Consider the following 24,077-nt stretch of genomic DNA (forward strand, 5'->3'; position numbering starts at 1 on the left):
CTCATTGGCGGTGTCTCATTGTTCCACAGCCCTTACAAACATACTCTTTGAATCGGCATGAATGGAAACGATGATCACCCCCACAGCGCCAACAAGGTGTTAATGGCCTTGCATTCATCACCCTTGATGGTGGACTCAGGCATCTGCGGACGTGTAGCTGCAGGTATGTGTGACCTGCCCTGTATGTTACGATTCGAAAACAACATCACTTTGTTCACAGTACTTGTAGCAGCACTTGTGTGCTGAGAGATTTGCTTCGTATTGTCACTGGTGGCAATGAACATCTGGGCTATCGCTATGGCCTTGCTCAAGGTTGGGGTCTGTACAGTCAAAAGTTTGCGAAGTATGGTTTCGTGGCCAATGCCAAGTCCGAAAAAGTCTCTGAGCATGTGCTCCAAATGTTCTTCAAATTCGCAATGTCCTGCAAGGCGTCTTAGCTCGGTGACATAGCTCGCCACTTCCTGGCCGTCAGACCTTTTGTAGGTGTAAAACCGGTGCCTCACCATCAGAACGCTTTCCTTCAGGTTCAAATACTCTCGGAACAGTGTGCACAAATCGTCGTATGATTTCTCCGTGGGTTTCGCTGGAGTGAGCAGATTCTTCATGAGGTCAGATGGTGAGGAAGATCGCCCTTCATTTGGCAGCGTTCTCTTCCCCATCTAGCTCCTTGGCCATGAAGTATTGGTCAAGTCTCTCCACACAAGTTTCCCAATCATCTCCCTCCGTAAATTTCTCCAGGATGCCCACTGTTCTCTGCATCTTTGGTTCGCTATCTGTATCTTGTCGCCAGTTGTTATGTATGGAGAAAGTGTCAGACTGAACACTGTGAGCTCAAAGTAAAGTGTGACCTTAGTCTTTTATTGCAGGTATTCAACCTGTGAAGCCTTCTTAAATACCTGTGTACCCAAGGGATTATGGGATCGCTTAGGACTCCGAGGGATGAGCCCTCTGGTGGCTGTACAGAGTAAATACAAGTCCACATATATAACAACAAGAGATTGGTGTGCAAAATTAAAGCAAATGTTATTGGGGGTAATGTATTGACGTGGATAGAGAACTGGTTGGCAGACAGGAAGCAGAGAGTAGGAATAAACGGGTCTTTTTCAGAATGGCAGGCAGTGACTAGTGGAGTGCCGCAGGGCTCAGTGCTGGGACCCCAGCTATTTACAATATACATTAATGATTTAGGTGAAGGAATTGAAAGTAATATCTCCAAGTTTGCAGATGACACTAAGCTGGGTGGCGGTGTGAGCTGTGAGGAGGATGCCAAGAGGCTGCAGGGTGACTTGGACAGGTTAGGTGAGTGGACAAATACATGGCAGATGCAGTATAATGTGGATAAATGTGAGGTTATCCATTTTGTGGCAAAAACAGGAAGGTAGAATATTATCTGAATAGTGACAGATTAGGAAAAGGGGAGGTGCAACGAGACCTGGGTGTCATGGTACATCAGTCATTGAAAGTTGGCATGCAGGTACAGCAGGCGGTGAAGAAGGCAAATGGCATGTTGGCCTTCATAGCTAGGGGATTTGAGTATAGGAGCAGGGAGGTCTTACTGCAGTTGTACAGGGCCTTAGTGAGGTCTCACCTGGAATATTGTGGTCAGTTTTGGTCTCCTAATCTGAGGAAGGACATTCTTGCTATTGAGGGAGTGCAGCGAAGGTTCACCAGACTGATTCCCGGGATGGCAGGACTGACATATGAGGAGAGACTGGATCAACTGGGACTGTATTCACTGGAGTTTAGAAGGATGAGAGGGGATCTGATAGAAATATATAAAATTCTGACGGGACGGGACAGGTTAGATGCAGGAAGAATGTTCCTGATATTGCAGAAGTCCAGAACCAGGGGTCACAGTCTAAGGATAAGGGGTAAGCCATTTAGGACCGAGATGAGGAGAAACTTCTTCACTCAGAGAATTGTGAACCTGTGGAATTCTCTACCACAGAAAGTTGTTGATGCCAGTTCGATGGATATATTCAAAAGGGAGTTAGATATGGCCCTTACGGCTAAAGGTATCAAGGGGTATGGAGAGAAAGCAGGAAAGGGGTACTGAGGGAATGATCAGCCATGATCTTATTGAATGGTGGTGCAGGCTCGAAGGGCCGAATGGCCTACTCCTGCACCTATTTTCTATGTTTCTATGTTTACAGCCCATCGTGTCCGCGCTGGCCGACCAAGAGCTACCCAGCCTAATCTCACTTTCCCGCTCTGGGTCCGTAGCCCTGTGGGTTACAGCACTTCAGGTGCACATCCAGGTACTGTTTAAATGTGGTGAGGGTTTCTGCCTCTACCACCCTTTCAGGCCGTGAGTTCCAGACCCCCACCACCCTCTGGGTGAAGACATTTCCCCTCAAATCCCCTCTAAACCTCCCCCCAATTACTTTAAATCTATGCCCCCTGGTTGTTGACCCCTCTGCCAAGGGAAACAGGTCCTCCCTATCCACTGTATCCCGGCCCCTCATAATGTTATACACCTCAATCAGGTCTCCCCTCAGCCTCCTCTGTTCCAAGGAAAACTACCCCAGCCTATCCAATCTTACCTCATTGCTAAAATTCTCCAGTCCTGGCAACATCCTGGTAAATCTCCTCTGTACCCTCTCCAGTGCAATCATATCTTTCCTGTAATGTGGTGACCAGAACTGCACGCAGTACTCCAGCTGTGGCCTAACCAGTGTTTTATACAGTTCAAGCATAACCTACCTGGTCTTGTATTCTATACCTCGGCTAATAAAGGCAAGTATTCCGTATGCCTTCTTAATCACCTTATCCACCTGGCCTGCTGCCTTCAGGGATCTGTGGACCTGCACTCCCAGGTCCCTTTGTTCCTCTACACTTCTCAGTGGCCTACCATTTAATGTGTATTCTCTTTCCTTGTTATCCCTCACCAAATGCATTACCTCACACTTCTCTGGATTAAACTCCATTTGCCACTGTTCTGCCCACGTGACCAGTTCATCGATATCTTCCTGCAGTCCGCAGCTTTCTTCTTCATTATCAACCACACGGCCAATTTTTTTATCATCTGCAAACTTCTTAATCATAACCCCTACATTCAAGTCTCAGTCAGCCATAGACGGTCCCTCGTATCGAGCATGACTTGCTTCCACATCAAAAAAAGGATGAGTCCACAGGTGTTTCAATGGACCTGACATTCCTGAACTACATCCTGAAGGGTGGAAGATGCCTGTGGGTGGATTTATTTAACGTGGGGTGACCGTTGCACACCAGCCACCACACGGGCTTGACAGAGCGAGGTCTTGGTCCAGTGGCAAGGGTTAACCAGGACCACTGGAGACCAGCTCTGCTGCACGGACCCAGTGTGCATACATATTGCAGTGTGGGGTGGTCCGTGCTGCCCCTGGGCTCTCCTGGCCCTCGAACTCTCGCCTCTCCTGGGCCCCGGTCATGTCGCTCCACGATCTCTCACCGCTCCTTCGCCCCGACCTCGCCGCTCCTGCTGTACCTGCCCGCGCTCCAATCACCGACCTGGATTATGGTGACGTTCAATCCAGTCGCCCTCTCAGAGCCGTCGACCTCCCGGACTGGCTCGCGCTGTACCTTGCCACCATGCTGCTCCGGGGCCACCCCATGCCGCTCCTTTTATGGCCCCGACCTGCCGCTGATGGTCTCTGACAGGTCGGGGCCATCGCCGAGGTTAGGCTGACTGGCCTGTAATCACTCGGTCTATCCCTTTCTCCCTTCTTAAACAAAGGTACCACATTAGCAGTCCTCCTGTCCTCTGGCACCACACCTGTAGCCAGAGAGGATTGGAAAATGATGGTCAGAGCCTCTGCTATTTCCTCTTCTGCTTTGCTTAACACCCTGGGATACATTTCATCTGGGCCTGGAGATTTATCCACTTTCAAAGCTGCTGAAACCCTTAATACTTCCTCTCTCACTATGTTTACCTTGTCTAATATTTCACACTCCTCCTCCCTCATTGCAAAGTCTGCATCGCCCCTCTCTTTTGTGAAAACAAATGCAAATTATTCATTAAAAATCATACCCACATCTTCTGCCTCCACACACAGATTTCCTTAATAGGCCCCACCCTTTCTCTAGTTATCCTCTTGCTCTTAATGTATTTATAAAACATCTTTGAGTTTCCCTGGTTTTACACCAACATTCTTTCATGCTCTCTCTTTGCTTATATCTTTTTTAATTGCACCCTGTACTTCTTATACTCCTCTAGAGTCGCTGCAGTATTGAGTTCTTGGAATCTGTCATCAGCCTCCCTTTTTTTCTTTATCCTACCCTGTATGTCCCTTGACATGTGTGTGGTGCGTGTGTGTGTGAGTAATGTGTGTGATGTGTTTGTGTGAATGAGTGAATGTGTGTGTGTGATGTGTTTGTGAGTGTGTGTTAGAGTGTGTATGTGAATGAGTGTGTGTGTGTTGTGTGTGAGTGTGTGTATGAGTAGTATGTATGTGATGTGATGTGTTTGTGAGTGTGTGTGTGACTGTGTGAATGAGTGAGTGAGTGTGTTTGTGTTGTGTGTGGCTGTGTGTGAGTAGTGTGTATGTGTGTGATGTGTTTGTGAGTGTGTGTTAGAGTGTGTGTGTGAATGAGTGAGTGTGTGTGTGTGTGTGATGTGTGTGTGTGAGTAGTGTGTATGTGTGTGATGTGTTTGTGAGTGTGTGTGTGAATGAGTGAGTGAGTGTGTGTGAGTGTGTGTGTGATGTGTTTGTGAGTGTGTGTGTGTATGAGTGATGTGTGTGTGTGAGTGGGAAAATGCTGGAGTCCATTATTAAGGAAGCAGTAGTGGGACATTTGGAGAAGCGTGATTCAATCAAGCAGAGTCAGCATGGTTTTATGAAAGGGAAATCATGTTTGACAAATTTGCTGAAGTCCTTTGAGAATGTAATGAACAGGGTGGATAAGGGGAAACCAGTGGATGTGGTGTATTTGGATTTCCAGAAGGCATTCAATAAGTTGCCACATAAAAGATTACTGCACAAGATAAAAGTTCACGGGGTTGGGGGTAATATATTAGCATGGATAGAGGATTGGCTAACAGAAAACAGAGTCGCGATAAATAGGTCATTCTCGGGTTGGCAAACAGTAACTAGTGGGGTGCCGCAGGGATCGGAGCTGGGGCCTTTACTATTTACAATCTATATTAATGACTTGGATGAAGGGACCGAGGGTAATGTAGCCAAGTTTGCTGATGATACAAAGATGGGAGGAAAAGCAAGTTGTGAGGACGACACAAAAAATCTGCAAAGGGATATAGACAGGCTAAGTGAGTGGGCAAAAATTTGGCAGATGGAGTATAATGTGGGAAAGTGTGAGGTTATCCACTTTGGCAGAAAAAATAGAAAAGCAAGTTATTATTTAAATGGAGAAAGATTGCAAAGTGCCGCAGTACAGCGGGACCTGGGGATACTTGTACATGAAACACAAAAGGTTAGTATGCAGGTACAGCAAGTGATCAGGAAGGCAAATGGTATCTTGGCCTTTATTGCAAGGGGGATGGAGTATAAAAGCAGGGAAGTCCAGCTACAACTGTACAGGGTATTGGTGAGGCCACACCTGGAGTACTGCATACAGTTTTGGTTTCCATATTTAAGGAAGGATATACTTGCGTTGGAGGCTGTTAAGAGAAGGTTCACTCGGTTTATTCCGGAGATGAGGGGGTTGTCTAATGAGGAAAGGTTGAGGAGGTTGGGCCTATACTCCTTGGAGTTTAGAAGAATGAGAGGTGATCTTATCAAAACATATAAGATAATGAGGGGGTTCGACAAGGTGGATGCAGAGAGGATGTTTCCACTCACAGGTGTGTGTAGATGTTTTAAAATCAGACCCGTACTGCCAGTTAAATGTGTTGTGTATCTGTAAAGCATGCACTCCCATATTCTGCAATGAACAGGGTGGATAAGGGGAAACCAGTGGATGTGGTGTATTTGGATTTCCAGAAGGCATTCAATAAGTTGCCACATAAAAGATTACTGCACAAGATAAAAGTTCACGGGGTTGGGGGTAATATATTAGCATGGATAGAGGATTGGCTAACAGAAAACAGGGAGCGCATCCCCTGAAGTCTCAAGGGATCCAAGCATCCCTTGGGAACACTGTATATAAGCCGGCCCCTAAGGCCTGTTCCTCACTCTGGAGTATCTTAATAAAGACTGAGGTCACTGTTGCTTTAACCTCCCTGTGTTATCTGTGTTAGGAACACAATAACTGGCGACGAGTATACGAATCCAACACAAAGATGCAGCAAATTGTGGGCTTCCTGGAGAAGTTCTCGGAGGGTGAGGACTGGGAAGCCTATGTTGAATGGCTAGACCAGTACTTTGTAGCCAGCGAACTGGACGGAGAAGGAAGCACTGCAAAAAGGAGAGCGGTCCTCCTCACAGTCTGTGGGGCACCAACCTACAGCCTCATGAAGAATCTTCTGGCTCCAGTGAAACCCACAGATAAGTCGTATGAGGAGCTGTGTACACTGGTTCGGGAGCATCTTAACCCGAGGGAGAGCGTGCTGATGGCGAGGTATCGGTTCTACACGTGCCAGCAATCTGAAGGTCAGGAAGTGGCGAGCTACGTCGCCGAGCTAAGGCGACTTGCAGGACAATGTGAGTTTGATGGCTACCCGGAGCAGATGCTCAGAGACTTTTTTGTACTGGGCATTGGCCACGAGACCATCCTACGAAAACCTTTGACTGTAGAGACACCGACCCTCAGTAAGGCCATTGCGATAGCACAGGCGTTTATGTCCACCAGTGATAACACCAAACAAATCTCTCAGCACACAAGTGCTAGCAATGTTCATAAAATAACTGGAACCATGTTTGCGAGCAAAAATGTATAGGGCAGAAACCACAAGTCTGCAACTGCCAGCAGGCCTCAGGTGACCCAGATGACTCAGAGTCCACAACAAAGGATGAATGCAAGGCAATTCACACTTTGTTGGCGTTGTGGAGGCTTCCATTCAGCCTATTCATGCCGCTTCAAAGGGCATGTTTGCAAGAACTGTGGAACAATGGGGCACCTCCAACGAGCTTGCAGACGAGCTGCAAACTCTGCAAAACCTGCTAACCACCACGTGGCAGAGGGACATCGAGCCTCAGAGAGAGGAGCCAGATGTTGAAGTACACGGGGTGCACACATTTTCAACGAAATGTCAATCTATAATGCTAAATGTAAAACTGAATGGCTTACCCGTAGCCATGGAACTGGACACTGGCACTAGCCAATCCATCATGAGTAAAGAGATGTTTGAGAGACTGTGGTGCAACAAGGCACTCAGACCAGCGCTGAGTCCCATCCACACGAAACTGATAACATACACCAAAGAGCTCATCACTGTCCTGGCCAGCGCCATAGTCAAGGTCACCTACGAGGGCACGGTGCACGAACTGCCACTCTGGATTGTCCCGGGTGATGGCCCCACACTGCTTGGAAGGAGCTGGCTGGGCAAAATCCGCTGGAACTGGGATAACATCCGAGCGCTATCACATGTAATGAGGCCTCATGTACCCAGGTTCTCAACAAATTTCCTTCCCTTTTTGAGCCAGGCATTGGAAACTTTTCCGGGGTGAAGGTACGGATCCACTTGGTCCCAGAGGCACGACCCATTCACCACAAGGCGCGAGCGGTACCTCACATGATGAGGGAGAGAGTGAAAATCGAGCTGGGCAGATGAAGTATAATGTGGATAAATGTGAGGTTATCCACTTTGGTGGTAAAAACAGAGAGACAGACTATTATCTGATTGGTGACAGATTAGGAAAAGGGGAGGTGCAACGAGACCTGGGTGTCATGGTACATCAGTCATTAAAGGTTGGCATGCAGGTACAGCAGGCGGTTCAGAAAGCAAATGGCATGTTGGCCTTCATAGCGAGGGGATTTGAGTACAGGGGCAGGGATGTGTTACTACAGCTGTACAGGGCCTTGGTGAGGCCACACCTGGAGTATTGTGTACAGTTTTGGTCTCCTAACTTGAGGAAGGACATTCTTGCTATTGAGGGAGTGCAGCGAAGGTTCACCAGACTGATTCCCAGGATGGCGGGACTGACCTATCAAGAAAGTCTGGATCAACTGGGCTTGTATTCACTGGAATTCAGAAGAATGAGAGGGGATCTCATAGAAACGTTTAAAATTCTGATGGGTTTAGACAGGTTAGATGCAGGAAGAATGTTCCCAATGTTGGGGAAGTCCAGAACCAGGGGTCACAGTCTAAGGATAAGGGGTAAGCCATTTAGGACCGAGATGAGGAGAAACTTCTTCACCCAGAGAGTGGTGAACCTGTGGAATTCTCTACCACAGAAAGTCGTTGAGGCCAATTCACTAAATATATTCAAAAAGGAGTTAGATGTAGTCCTTACTACTAGGGAGATCAATGGGTATGGTGAGAAAACAGGAATGGGTTACTGAAGTTGCATGTTCAGCCAGGAACTCATTGAATGGTGGTGCAGGCTCGAAGGATCGAATGGCCTACTCCTGCACCTATTTTCTATGTTTCTGTGACAGGCTGCAACACAAGGGCATCATCTCCCCAGTGGAATTCAGCAAGTGGGCCAGCCCGATTGTTCCAGTACTCAAAAGTGAAGGCACGGTCAGGATTTGTGGCGATTATAAAGTAACTATTAATCGTTTCTCGCTGCAGGACCAATACCCGCTACCTAAGGCAGACGACCTAATTGTGACGCTGGCAGGAGGCAAGATGTTCACCAAGCTCGACCTGACTTCGGCCTAAATGACGCAGGTGTTGGAGGAGTCTTCGAAGGCAGACGGCATTCGGCCCACAGACGACAAGACAGAGGCTATCAGGAATGCACCCAGGCCACAGAACGTCACGGAGCTGTGGTCGTTCCTGGGACTCCTCAACTATCTTGGTAACTTCCTCCCGGGGTTAAGCACCTTCTTAGAGCCCCTACATGTGTTATTGCGTAAAGTTGAGAACTGGTTATGGGGAAAAAAACCAAGTAATTACTTTTGAGAAAGCCAGAAACATTTTATGCTCCAACAAGCTGCTTGTATTGTATAACCCGTGTAAAAGACTTGTGTTAGCATGTGATGCGTCGTTGTATGGAGTCGGGTGTGTATTACAACAAGCTAACGCTGTGGGGAAGTTGCAACCTGTCGCCTATGCCTCCAGGAGCTTGTCTAAGGCTGAGTGTACAGCATGCTTGAGAAAGATGCATTAGCGTGTGTGTTCGGGGTAAAGAAAATACATCAATATCTGTTTGGCCTCAAATTTGAGCTGGAAACCGATCACAAGCCCCTCATATCCCTGTTCGCTGAAAACAAGAGGATAAATACTAATGCCTCAGCCCGCATACAAAGGTGGGCACTCGCGCTATCAGCGTATAACTATACCATCTGCCACAGGCCAGGCACCGAGAACTGTGCGGATGCTCTCAGTCGGCTACCATTGCCCACCACGGGGGTGGAAATGGCGCAGCCTGCAAACTTGTTGATGGTCATGGAAGCGTTTGAAAATGATAAATCACCTGTCACGGCCCGCCAAATTAGGACTTGGACCAGCCAGGATCCTCTGCTGTCCCTAGTAAAAAACTGTGTACTGCATGGGAGCTGGGCCAGCATCCCCGTTGAAATGCAAGAGCTAATCAATCCGTTCCAGTGGCAAAAGGACGAGTTGTCCATTCAGGCAGACTGCCTGTTGTGGGGTAACCGCGTAGTGCTACCCAAAAAGGGCAGGGAGACGTTCATCTCGGATCTCCACAGCACACACCCGGGTATAGTAATGATGAAAGCGATAGCCAGATCCCACGTGTGGTGGCCCGGTATCAACACTGACTTAGAGTCCTGTGTACGGCAATGCAGCGTGTGTGCTCAGTTGAGCAACGCACCCAGAGAGGCACCACTAAGTTTGTGGTCCTGGCCCTCCAGACCATGGTCGAGGATCCATGTTGACTATGTGGGCCCGTTTCTTGGTAAAATGTTCCTGGTGGTGGTGGATGCTTTTTCAAAATGGATTGAATGTGAAATAATGTCGGGAAGCACTGCCACCGCCACCATTGAAAGCCTGAGGGCCATGTTTGCCACCCACGGCCTGCCTGACATACTGGTCAGTGACAATGGGCCATGTTTCACCAGTGTCGAATTTAAAGAATTCATGACCCGCAATGGAATCAAACATGTCACCTCGGCCCCGTTTAAACCAGCCTCCAATGGGCAGGCAGAGCGGGCAGTACAAACCATCAAACTGAGCCTTAAACGAGTCACAGAAGGCTCACTCCAAACCCGCCAGTCCCGCGTACTGCTCAGCTACCGCACGAGACCCCACTCGCTCACAGGGGTGCCCCCGGCTGAGCTATTCATGAAAAGGACACTTAAAACCAGACTCTCGCTGGTTCACCCCAACCTGTATGATCAGGTAGAGAGCAGGCGGCAGCAACAAAATGTAAACGATGGTCGCGCCACTGTGTCACGGGAAATTGATCTGAATGACCCTGTGTATGTGCTAAACTATGGACATGGTCCCAAGTGGATCGCGGGCACGGTGATAGCTAAAGAAGGGAGTAGGATGTTTGTAGTCAAACTAGACAATGGACAAATTTGCAGAAAGCACCTGGACCAAACGAGGCTGCGGTTCACAGACTGCCCTGAACAACCCACAGCAGACACCACCTTTTTCGAGCCCACAACACACACCCAAAGGATCAACGACACCACACCGGACCAGGAAATCAAACCCATCACGCACAACAGCCCAGCAAGGCCAGGCTCACCCAGCAGCCCTGCAGGGCCAACAACACGCCAGCCCAGCGAGGGCACAGCCAACACACCAGAACAAACATTTGTACCGAGGCGGTCCACCAGGGAAAGAAAGGCTCCCGACCGCCTCACCTTGTAAATAGTTTTCACTTTGACTTTGGGGGGGAGTGATGTTGTGTATCTGTAAAGCATGCACTCCCATGTTCCGCCACCAGGGAGCTCATCCCCTGAAGTCCCATGGGATATATAAGCCGGTCCTTAAGGCCTGTTCCTCACTCTGGATTGTCTTATTAAAGACTGAGATCACTGTTTCTTTAACCTCCCTGTGTGCAGTCTCATCTGTGTTAGGAACACAATACAATGAATATTGCTTCAACACTTGCTGTGTATTTGAAAATAGTCATGCTTTTTGTGTGAAGCTCTGGACGTACTCTGTGTCCTTGTTATTTAAGGCTGGACTACAGTTACTCCTGGGTGAGACAGTGAAAATACTGAAGTCAGACTGAAACGGAAAGAGTCACAAACAAAACAGCAATTTTATTGGTAACATTATAAGCTGCACAATGACAGTGAGACTGTGTGGGAAAACTTGGTGCTCACAGCATGTGAGCCAGCGAGGGGTGGAGATTGTCCTCCTATCCTGGTACCCGTGACTGCCGACACTCCAGGTATCCACACCCAGCGATGGTCCATCAATACTGCTGCAACCCCAGCCATCCTCCCAATTTCTGGCTGTCACCGAGGAGCCTTTGGGAAGGGCCATCAGTCTGTGTGGGTGAATGGTATCAGGGTATATAACGCGCCGGGGAATCCCAGACAGCTCCCAGCACAGAGTTGTTGGGGGTTTCTGAAAGTTCATGGATCCAGAAGGAAGGTGGAATGCAAAGCCTCATTTCTTATAAAATTATAACAATGGCATGTACAAATAAGTATAAGTTGCAACATGACTGTAAAATACCCAAAAACTGTGGGCAATCCTCGGTCAGGTACAATGGAAATATTGTTTGACCAGGGCAGCCATGTTGGTAATGGGCATGGGTGGCCATGTTGGTAATGGGTAGAATGGCCATGTTGGTAATGGGTGGGGTGGCCATGTTGGTAATGGGTAGGATGGCTATGTTTGTCGTGGGTATTGTGGCCATGTTTGTAGTGGGTAGGGTAGCCATGTTAGTAATGGGTAGGGTGGCCATGTTGGTATTGCATAGGATGGACATATTGGTAATGTGTAGGGTGGCTATGTTGGTAATGGGGAGGGCGGCCATGTTGGTAGTGGGTAGAGTGGACATGTTGGTAATGGGTAGGATGGCCATGTTTGTAATGGGTAGGGCGGCCATGTTGGTAGTGGGGAGGGCGGCCATGTTGGTAATGGGTAGGGCGGCCATGTTGGTAGTGGGTAGGGTGGACATGTTGGTAATGGGTAGGGTGGCCATGTTTGTAATGGGTAGGATGGCCATGTTTGTAATGGGTAGTGCGGCCATGTTGGTAATGGGTAGGATGGCCATGTTGGTAATGGGTAAGGCGGCCATGTTGGTAGTGGGTAGGGTGGACATGTTGGTAATGGGTAGGGTGGCCATGTTGGTAATGGGGAGGGCGGCCATGTCAATCAGAGAATTACTTTCTGAAGTGCGTTCAGTGTGAAGTGGGCGAATTTTAAACGAGGAGAAAGGTTTGCCCTGCTTTAACTGTCCTTCCTCCAGCAATGGTGAGGTTACCAAACTGGCAGGTATTTGCTGACTTCACATGGACAAGTGCCTGTTGCAGCCTTGCCCCCTGAGAGGTTGTGGGACAGCAGAGAGCTGAGATCTGGCTCAGCTTTCCTGCTGGCGAGGCCCCTTGGCTGGATTCCCGACGATTGCTGCCTTTCTGAAAGGCGCAGGGAGATGTTACTGCTCTGGCAGTGGAGTATCAGTTGCCCTCGAGCAGATCTTGGGCCAACTCTGCCTACACAGCTTGTGGCTTCTGATAATGGGCTGTCGATCGGGTGATACACATTCCCCCGGCCCCCCGGCAGACTGGGTCTGTCAGGTAGGGGCCCACAGGCGGGGGAACCTCCCTGTCATTACCAGACTAATACAGAGCGGCGATGTGCAAGTTTCCACTGACTCCTGCCACAGCCAAGAGTTTCCCGTCCAGGATACTATCCACAGCCTGCACCGTGTTCCTGCCCAGCATGATCCCGCCTAGGTCCTGTGGGGTAGAAGCAAGCAACAGAAGCACAAGGTTAACAGTAAGGTCTGCTGCATTGTCCCCGCCAACGGTTACATACTACAGCTAGTTTGAATCGAAAGGCTATTTTAGCTCAGTTATGTCCCTCCCTCCTTCCCCTGTTTTGTCCCCTCGCCGATCCTGCCCAGGCTGCTATCAAAGCCACTCGGAGCGAGGCTGTGGGTTTGGCCTGTCCGTCGCTCTCGTTTACTGTTTCTCCCGAAAGTGACACCTCCCGTCCCGGGAGTGACCTTTGATCTTAACCGATTCGGGAATAAAGGGTTATGGAGAGCGGGCAGGGAAGTGGAGCTGAGTCCATGATCGGATCAGCCATGATCGTATTGCATGGCGGTGCAGGCTCGAGGGGCCGAATGGCCGACTCCTGCTCCTATTTCTTATGTTCTGAGAGGACCATGCCCCGAAATTCCGGCCCAGAACATCCACCCTTCCTCCCCCGGGCCTGCATGGAGGGCTGCCTCAATGCTGGGGTACAGTCCCAGAGCTCACCACCCCTGTCTTGGGATGTCACTCAAGTGTCAGAGTGTCGAGAGGCCCACCTCTGGCGGGGTCACTGAACACCAATCTAACCCAGGGTGGCGAGGCCCAGTGCAGAGCTCCCCATTGCTGCCGTCAGTAACACTCGTCGCAGACCAGGATTAACATCAGAACATAAGGGGTCGGCCATACAGCCCCTCGAGCCTGCTCCACCATTTAATACGATCATGGCTGATCCGATCATGGACTCAGCTCCATTTCCCTGCCCGCTCCCCATAACCCCTTAATTCCTTATCGCTCAATTAACTGTCTATCTCTGTTTTAAACTTATTCAATGTCCCGGCTTCCACAACTCTCTGGGGCAGCGAATTCCACAGATTTACAACCCTCAGAGAAGAAATTCCTCCTCATCTCAGTTTTAAATGGGCGGCCCCTTATTCTAAGATCATGCCCTCTAGTTCTAGTCTCCCCCATCAGTGGAAACATCCTCTCTGCATCCACCTTGTCAAGTCCCCTCATAATCTTATACGTTTCGATAAGATCACCTCTCATTCTTCTGAACTCCAATGAGTAGAGACCCAACCTACTCAACCTTTCCTCATAAGTCAACCCCCTCATCTCCAGAATCAACCGAGTGAACCTCCTCTGAACTGCCTCCAAAGCAAGTATATCCTTTCGTAAATATGGAAACCAAAACTGCACGCAGTACTCCAGGTGTGGCCTGACCAATACCCTGTATAACTGTAGCAAGACTTCCCTGCTTTTATACTCCATCCCCTTTGCAATAAAGGCCAAGATACCATTGGCCTTCCTGATCACTTGCTGTACCTGCATACTAACCTTTTGTGTTTCATGTACAAGTACCCCCAGGTCCCGCTGTCCCGCAGGATTAAACCCCGCGCCTTCCTGCCACGTACGGCTCAGCCGTTGAGTGTCTTCGCTGTTAACGGGCACTCACCATGCGCAGTGGGATTGGCTCAGGGGGTGTGGGTGACGGTATTGACACCACACCCAAGGTGCCCCAGGGTGGGGGTGTGGCAGGAGGAGATAACGGCCTTCCTTCAATCAATCGCGATATGACTGAATAGCTTGCTTGGCCATTACAAGCGTAGCCTAGTGGGACTGGATCTGTGTGTCAGCTCGGCTGGACTGTTGACGCAGGTTCCACAGACAGCAGCGGTGAACCAATCCAGCGGCCCCCCCCTCGCGCTCATTCTCTGCATGCCCGCTCAGAACGTTCCAGAGAAGGGGGATTTCAACTGACTGCACCTTCCTTAACCCCTCGCTGCCCCCCCCACCCCCGCCCCGATAGCCCCTGCTTTGACCTGGCTCCAGGATGCCACACACAGACTGCGATCCTTACCCACATTTGGGGGCAATATATTAGCATGGATTGAGGATTGGCTAGCTGGTGTCCATTATTAAGGAAGCAGTCACGGGACATTTGGAAAAGTATCATTCAATCAGCATGAAAGGGAAATCATGTTTGACAAATTTGCTGGAGTTCTTTGAGGATGTAACGAACAGGGTGGATAAAGGGGAACCAGAGGATGTGGTGTATTTGGACTTCCAGAAGGCATTTGACAAGGTGCCACATAAAAGGTTACTGCACAAGATAAAAGTTCACGGGGTTGGGGGTAATATATTAGCATGGATAGAGGATTGGCTAACTAACAGAAAACAGAAAGTCGGGATAAATGGGACATTTCCCGGTTGGCAAACAGTAACTAGTGGGTTACCACAGGGATCAGTGCTGGGACCCCAACTATTTACAATCTATATTAACGACTTGGAAGAAGGGACTGAGTGTAATGTAGCCAAGTTTGCTGATGGTACAAAGATGGGAGGAAAAGCAATGTGTGAAGAGGACACAAAAAATCTGCAAAGGACATAGACAGGCTCAGTGAGTGGGCAAAAATTTGGCAGATGGAGTATAATGTGGGAAAATGTGAGGTTATCCACTTTGGTAGGAAAAATAAAAAAGCAAATGATTATTTAAATGGGGAGAGATTACAAAGTGCTGCAGTACAGCGGGACCTGGGGATTCTTGTGCATGAAACACAAAAGGATAGTATGCAGGTACAGCAAGTGATCAGGAAGACCAATGGAATATTGGCCTTTATTGCAAAGGGGATGGAGTATAAAAGCAGGAAAGTCTTGCTACAGTTATACAGGGTATTGGTGAGGCCACACCTGGAGTACTGCGTGCAGTTTTGGTCTCCGTATTTAAGGAGGGATATACTTGCTTTGGAGGCAGTTCAGAGAAGGTTCACTCGGTTGATTTCGGAGATGAGGGGGTTGACTTATGAAGAAAGGTTGAGCAGGTTGGGCCTCTACTCATTGGAGTTTAGAAAAATGAGAGGTGATCTTATTGAAACGTATAAGATACTGAGGGGGCTTGACAAGGTGGATACAGAGAGGATGTTTCCCCTCGTGGGGGAATCTAGAACTAGGGGGCATAGTCTCAGGATAAGGGGCCGCCCATTTAAAACTGAGATGAGAGAATTTCTTCTCTCAGAGGGTCGTAAATCTGTGGAATTCTCTGACCAGAGAGCTGTGGAGGCTGAGACATTGAATATATTTAAGGTGGAGATAGACAGATTTTGGAGCGATAAGGGAGTGAAGGGTTATGGGGAGCGGGCAGGGAAGTGGAGTTGAGTCCATGATCAGATCAGCCATGATGGTATTGAATGGCGGAGCAGGCTCGAGGGGCCGTGTGGCCCACTCCTGCTCCTATTCCTTGTGTTGTGACGTCCCCTCTCCCAGGCCGGGTGTGCGCGGGGCCGCGGGGCCTACCTGACCAGTTTTGTGGTTGATGGCGTGCGCACTGTGGGTCCCACTGCCGCCGGCGATCACCACGTCACTGTTGCAGAACATGGCGGTGTACAGGAGCTCGCCCTGGCCCCTGCTCAGGGGGAACGGGATGGTCTTCTCCAGTTGCAGGCTGCGGTAGTCCCAGAGCTTCAGGGCGTTGCGGGCCACCCACGCCCCCGTTAGGATGTGGCTGCCCTGAAACAGTCAGACAATCACAGAAATTTCCATCACTGGCCCATCAGGTGGCTCAGTCCCTGCCTGTCCCCACAGTGGAGCTCCGTCACTGACCCATCAGGTGGCTCAGTCCCTGCCTGTCCCCACGGCGGAGCTCCGTCATTGGCCCATCAGGTGGCTCAGTCCCTGCCTGTCCCCACGGCGGAGCTCCGTCACTTGCCCATCAGGTGGCTCAGACCGTGCCTGTCCCCACAGCGGAGCTCCGTCACTGGCCCATCAGGTGGCTCAGTCCCTGCCTGTCCCCACGGCGGAGCTCCGTCACTGGCCCATCAGGTGGCTCAGTCTGTGTCTGTCCCCACAGCAGAGCTCCGTCACTGGCCCATCAGGTGGCTCAGTCAGTGCCTGTCCCCACGGTGGAGCTGCGTCACTGGCCCATCAGGTGGCGCAGTCCCTGCCTGTTCCCACGGCGGAGTTCCGTCTCTGACCCATCTGGTGGCTCAGTCCGTGCCTGTCCCCGCAGCGGAGCTCCGTCGCTGAGCATAATCACACAATCACAGACATTTACAGCACAGAAGGAGGCCATTTCGGCCCATCGTGTCCGCACCGGCTGACTAAGCACTACCCAGCCTAATCCCACTTTCCCGCTCTGGGTCCGTAGCCCTGTAGGTTACAGCACTTCAAGTGCACATCCAGGTACTTTTTAAATGTGGTGAGGATTTCTGCCTCTACCACCCTTTCAGGCCGTGAGTTCCAGTAAAACGGGGAAGGTGGCTCAACCGTGGCTAACAAAGGAAATTAAGGATAGTGTTAAATCCAAGGAAGAGGCATAAAAATTGGCCAGAAAAAGCAGCAAACCTGAGGACTGGGAGAAATTTGTAATACAGCAGAGGAGGACAAAGGGTTTAATTAGGAGGGGGAAAATAGAGTATGAGAAGAAGCTTGCTGGGAACATAAAAACTGACTGCAAAAGCTTCTATAGATATGTGAAGAGAAAAAGATTAGTGAAGACAAACGTAGGTCCCTTGCAGTCAGATTCAGATGAATTTATAATGGGGAACAAAGAAATGGCAGACCAATTGAACAAATACTTTGGTTCTGTCTTCACGAAGGAAGACACAAATAACCTTCCGGAAATACTAGGGGACCGAGGGTCTAGTGAGAAGGAGGAACTGAAGGATATCCTTATTAGTCAGGAAATTGTGTTAGGGAAATTGATGGGATTGAAGGCCGATAAATCCCCGGGGCCTGATGGTCTGCATCCCAGAGTACTTAAGGAAGTAGTCCTAGAAATAGTGCATGCATTGGTGGTCATTTTCCAATAGTCTATCGACTCTGGATCGGTTCCTATGGACTGGAGGTTAGCTAATATAACACCACTTTTTAAGAAGGGAGGGAGAGAGAAGGCGGGTAATTATAGACCGGTTAGCCTGACATCCAGTGGGGAAAATGTTGGAATCAATTATTAAAGATGAAATAGCAGCACATTTGGAAAGCAGTGACAGGATCGGTCCAAGTCAGCATGGATTTATGAAAGGGAACTCATGCTTGACAAATCTTCTAGAATTGTTTGAGGATGTAACTGGTAGAGTGGACAAGGGAGAACCAGTGGATGTGGTGTATTTGGACTTTCAAAAGGCTTTTGACAAGAGATTAGTGTGCAAAATTAAAGCACATGGTATTGGGGGTAATGTACTGACGTGGATAGAGAACTGGTTGGCAGACAGGAAGCAGAGAGTCGGGATAAACGGGTCCTTTTCAGAATGGCAGGCAGTGACTAGTGGAGTGCCGCAGGGCTCAGTGCTGGGACTCCAGCTATTTACAATATACATTAACGATTTGGATGAAGGAATTGAGTGTAATATCTCCAAGGTTGCAGATGACACTAAGCTGGGTGGCAGTGTGAGCTGTGAGGAGGATGCTAAAAGGCTGCAGGGTGACTTGGACAGGTTAGGTGAGTGGGCAGATGCAGTATAATGTGAGGTTATCCACTTTGGTGGCAAAAACACAAAGGCAGAATATTATCTGAATGGCGGCAGATTAGGAAAAGGGGAGGTGCAACGAGACCTGGGTGTCATGGTACATCAGACATTGAAAGTTGGCATGCAGGTACAGCAGGTGCTGAAGAAGGCAAATGGTATGTTGGCCTTCATAGCGAGAGGATTTGAGTATAGGAGCAGGGAGGTCTTACTGGAGTTGTACAGTGAGGCCACACTGGAATATTGTGTTCAGTTTTGGTCTCCTAATCTGAGGAAGGATGTTCTTGTTATTGAGGGTTCACCAGACTGATTCCCGGGATGGCAGGACTGACATATGAGGAGAGACTGGATTGACTGGGGCTTTATTCACTGGAGTTTAGAAGAATGAGAGGGGATCTCATAGAAACATATAAAATTCTGACGGGACTGGACAGGTTAGACGCGGGAAGAATGTTCCTGATGTTGGGGAAGTCCACAACCAGGGGTCACAGTCTAAGGATAAGGGGTAAGCCATTTAGGACTGAGATGAGGAGAAACTTCTTCACTCAGAGAATTGTGAACCTGTGGAATTCTCTACCGCAGAGAGTTGTTGAGGCCAATTCATTGAATATATTCAAGAGGGAGTTAGATATGGCCCTTACGGCTAAAGGGATCAAGTGGTATGGAGAGAAAGCAGGAAAGGGGTACTGAGGTGAATGATCAGCCATGATCATATTGAATGGTGGTGCAGGCTCGAAGGGCCGAATGGCCTACTCCTGCACCTATTTTCTAGGTTTCTACGTTTCCAGGCCCCACCACTCTCTGGGTGAAGACATTTCCCCTCAAACCCCTCTAAACCTCCCCGCAATTACTTTAAATCTATCCCCCCTGGTTGTTGACCCCTCTGCCAAGGGAAACAGCTCCTTCCTATCCACTCTATCCCGGCCCCTCATAATTTTATACACCTCAATCAGGTCTCCCCTCAGCCTCCTCTGTTCTAACGAAAACAACCCCAGCCTATCCAATCTTTCCTCATCGCTAAAATTATCCAGTCCCAGCAACATCCTGGTAAATCTCCTCTGTACCCTCTCCAGTGCAATCACATCTTTCCTGTAATGTGGTGACCAGAACTGCACGCAGTACTCCAGCTGTGACCTAACCAGTGTTTTATACAGTTCAAGCATAACCTTCCTGCTCTTGTATTCCAAACCTTGGCTAATAAAGGCTGGTATTCCATATGCCTTCTTAAGAACAGAAGAAATAGGAGCAGGAGTCAGCCATTTGGCCCTCGAGCCTGCTCCATCATTCAATGAGATCATGGTTGATCCGATCATGGACTCAGGTCCACTTCCCCGCCCGCTTCCCAAAACCCTTGACTCCCTCATCGCTCAAGAATCTGTCTATCTCCACCTTAAATTTATTCAATGTCCCGGCTTTCACAGCTCTCTGGGGCAGTGAATTCCACAGATTTACAACCCTCTGAGAGAAGAAATTCCTCCTCATCTCAGTTTGAAATGAACGACCCCTTATTCTGAAACTATGCCCGCTAGTTCTCGATGCCCCCACAAGGGGAAACATCCTCTCTGCATCGACCTGTCCAGCCCCTTCAGCATCTAATATGTTTCAAAAACATCACTTCTCATTCTTCTGAACGCCAATGCAGTTTCAGAATAAGGGGTCGCCCATTTAAAACGACTTTAGCAGAGGAGAGACGGTTTGAAGGGAGGGAGGGAGCATAGAAACATAGAAAGTAGGTGCAGGAGTTTGTCATTTGGCCCTTCGAGCCGGCACCGCCATCCAATAAGATCATGGCTGATCATTCACCTCAGTACCCCTTTCCTGCTTTCTCTCCATACCCCCTGATTCCTTTAGCCGTAAGGGCCACATCTAATTCCTTCTTGAATATATCTAACGAACTGGCCTCAACAACTCTCTGTGGCAGGGAATTCCACAGGTTAACAACTCTCTGAGTGAAGAAGTTTCTCCTCATCTCAGTCCTAAATGGCTTACCACTTATCCTTAGACTATGTTGGGGCTATGATTAAGAAGAACATATAAGAACATAAGAATTAGGAACAGGAGTAGGCCATCTAGCCCCTCGAGCCTGCTCCGCCATTCAACAAGATCATGGCTGATCTGGCCGTGGACTCAGCTCCACTTACCCGCCCTCTCCCCGTAACCCTTAATTCCCTTATTGGTTAAAAATCTATCTATCTGTGATTTGAATACATTCAATGAGCTAGCCTCAACTGCTTCCTTGGGCAGAGAATTCCACAGATTCACAACCCTCCGGGAGAAGAAATTCCTTCTCAACTCGGTTTTAAATTGGCTCCCCCGTATTTTGAGGCTGTGCCCCCTAGTTCTAGTCTCCCCGACCAGTGGAAACAACCTCTCTGCCTCTATCTTGTCTATCCCTTTCATTATTTTAAATGTTTCTATAAGATCACCCCTCATCCTTCTGAACTACAACGAGTAAAGACCCAGTCTACTCAATCTATCATCATAAGGTAACCCCCTCATCTCCGGAATCAGCCCAGTGAATCGTCTCTGTACCCCTTCCAAAGCCAGTATATCCTTCCTTAAGTAAGGTGACCAAAACTGCACGCAGTACTCCAGGTGTGGCCTCACCAATACCCTATACAGTTGCAGCAACACCTCCCTGCTTTTGTACTCCATCCCTCTCGCAATGAAGGCCAACATTCCATTCGCCTTCCTGATTACCTGCTGCACCTGCAAACTAACTTTTTGGGATTCATGCACAAGGAGTTCCATTATTTGAAGGGGCTGCTCCTGAAATTCTGGCTGCACTTCAGTTCCACTCTCCTGATCTTTGGGCACCCTGTGCGGAGGGGAGCGGGTAGGTCCGAGGGCCTCCTCGTAGGACTGCTCCTGGGCACGGCCAAGGGTGCCATCAGCCGGTCCAGGCAGCGGGCGGTCGAGGGGGTCGTTCAACCTGACTGCCTGCCTCTCTTCCGCTCTTACATCCGGTCCAGGGTGTCCTTGGAGATGGAACACGCGGTGTCCACTGGTACGCTCGCGGCCTTCCGCGAGAGGTGGGCACCGGAGGGACTGGAGTGCATCATCACGCCCGGCAACCAAATTTTAATTTGATTTTACGTTTTTAAGTTTAATTTGTTTTAATTGCCGGTGCTTTTAGTGTCCCCCTTCCCTTTTATAGGGGGCACTGGGGAAAATTGTGATTTTAGTGCCCCAAAAAAAAAACCAAAAAAAGAAAAACACAAAAAAAAAAAGGGGGGAAAAAAAAAAGGGCCTTGTAAATGTCTGGAGTGTCACCCAGGTCGGGTGGCACCGTTTAATGTTTTTTTGTTTTGCAGATGAACTCCAAAAAGAGTTTCATGCACAAGGACCCCCAGGTCCCTCTGCACCGCAGCATGTTGTAATTTCTCCCCATTCAAATAATATTCCCTTTTACTGTTTTTTTCCCCAAGGTGGATGACCTCACACTTTCCGATATTGTATTCCATCTGCCAAACCTTAGCCCATTCACTTAACCTATCTAAATCTCTTTGCAGCCTCTGTGTGTCCTCTACACAACCCGCTTTCCCACTAATCTTTGTGACATCCGCAAATTTTGTTACACTACGCTCTGTCCCCTCTTCCAGGTCATCTATGTATATTGTAAACAGTTGTGGTCCCAGCACCGATCCCTGTGGCACACCACTAACCACCGATTTCCAACCCGAAAAGGACCCATTTATCCCGACTCTCTGCTTTCTGTTCGCCAGCCAATTCTCGATCCATGCTAATACATTTCCTCTGACTCCGCGTACCTCTATCTTCTGCAGTAACCTTTTGTGTGGCACCTTATCGAATGCCTTTTGGAAATCTAAATACACCACATCCATCGGTACACCTCTATCCACCATGCTCGTTATATCCTCAAAGAATTCCAGTAAATTAGTTAAACATGATTTCCTCTTCATGAATCCATGTTGCGTCTGCTTGATTGCAGTATTCCTATCTAGATGTCCCGCTATTTCTTCCTTAATGATAGCTTCAAGCATTTTCCTCACTACAGATGTTAAACTAACCGGCCTATAGTTACCTGCCTTTTGTCTGCCCCATTTTTTAAAGAGAGGTGTTACATTAGCTGCTTTCCAATCCGCTGGTACCTCCCCAGAGTACAGAGAATTTTGGTAGATTATAACGAATGCATCTGCTATAACTTCCGCCATCTCTTTTAATACCCTGGGATGCATTTCATCAGGACCAGGGGACTTGTCTACCTTGAGTCCCATTAGCCTGTCCAGCACTACCCCCCCAGTGATAGTGATTGTCTCAAGGTCCTCCCTTCCCACATTCCTGTGACCAGCAATTTTATCGGCCTTCAATCCCAACAATTTCCTGCCTAATAAGGATATCCTTCAGTTCCACCTTCTCACTAGACCCTCGGTCCCCTCGTATTTCTGGAAGTTTATTTGTGTCTTCCTTAGTGAACCAAAGTATTTGTTCAATTGGTCTGCCATTTCTTTGTTCCCCATTATAAATTCACCTGATTCTGACTGCAAGGGACCTACATTTGTCTTCACTAATCTTTTTCTCTTCACATATCTGTAGAAGCTTTTGCAGTCAGTTTTTATGTTCCCTGCAAGCTTACTCTCATACTCTATTTTCCCCTCCTAATTAAACCTTTTGTCCTCCTCTGCTGAATTCTAAATTTTTCCCAGTCCTCAGGTTTGCTGCTTTTTCTGGCCAATTTATATTCCTCTTCCTTGGATTTAACACTATCCCTAATTTCCCTTGTTGGCCACGGTTGAGCCACCTTCCCCATTTTATTTTGACGCCAGACAGAGATGTACAATTGTTCATCCGTGTGATCTTTAAATGTCTGCCATTGCCTATCCACCGTCAACCCTTTAAATATCATTCACCAGTCTATTCTAGCCAATTCACGTCTCATACCATCGAAGTTACCTTTCTATAAGTTCAGGACCCTGGTTTCTGAATTAACTGTGTCACTCTCCACCTTAATGAAGAATTCTACCATATTATGGTCACTCTTCCCTCTTATACACTCCAGGAAATCCTCCTCCACCGTATTGCTACCAGTCGATATGTAGATTAAAGTCGCCCATGATAACTGCTGTACCTTTATTGCACGCATCCCTAATTTCCTGTTTGATGCCATCCCCAATTCACTACTACTGTTTGGTGGTCTGTACACAACTCCCACTAGCGTTTTCTGCCCTTTGGTATTCCGCAGCTCTACCCATACAGATTCCACATCATCCAAGCTAATGTCCTTCCTTACTATTGCGTTAATCTCCTCTTTAACCAGAAATGCAACCCCATTTCTGGCTATCCTTCCTGAATATTGAATACCCCTGGATGTTGAGTTCCCAGCCTTGGTCATCCTGGAGCCATGTCTCCATAATCCCAATTACATCATACCTGTTAACAGCTATTAGCGCAGTTAATTCATCCATCTTATTACGAATGCTCCTCGCATTGAGGCACAGAGCCTTCAGGCTTGTTTTCTTAACACTCTTTGTCCTTTTAGAATTTTTCTGTCATGTGGCCCTTTTTGATTTTTGCCCTTGATTTCTCTGCCCTCCATTTTCCTTATCTCCTTTCTAACTTTTGCTTCTGCCCCCATTTTACTTCCCTCTGTCTCCCTGCATAGATTCCCATCCCCCTGCCATATTAGTTTAACCCCTCCCCAACAGCACTAGCAAACACTCCCCCTAGGACATTGGTTCCGGTCCTGCCCAGGTGCAGACCGTCCGG

At 48.6% G+C, this 24,077-nt stretch overlaps 1 protein-coding gene across 1 annotated transcript in view; it reads right to left on the bottom strand.

Annotated features, from left to right (window-relative positions):
• Positions 1 to 11,203: 11,203 nt before the first annotated feature.
• LOC139230322 (uncharacterized WD repeat-containing protein all2124-like) overlaps positions 11,204 to 24,077 on the bottom strand; it is a 34,371-nt gene continuing 21,497 nt past the window's right edge. Inside the window, exons 7-8 of the mRNA XM_070862149.1 lie at positions 16,183 to 16,395; positions 11,204 to 12,873 (exon numbers count right to left, since the gene is read on the bottom strand). Coding sequence (XP_070718250.1) covers positions 12,754 to 12,873; positions 16,183 to 16,395 — 333 coding nt within the window. The 3' untranslated portion in view covers positions 11,204 to 12,753. The remainder of the gene's footprint in view (positions 12,874 to 16,182; positions 16,396 to 24,077) is intronic.

Source organism: Pristiophorus japonicus, chromosome 19 (genome assembly GCF_044704955.1).
Source record: "Pristiophorus japonicus isolate sPriJap1 chromosome 19, sPriJap1.hap1, whole genome shotgun sequence".
Taxonomy (NCBI): Eukaryota; Metazoa; Chordata; class Chondrichthyes; family Pristiophoridae; genus Pristiophorus; species Pristiophorus japonicus.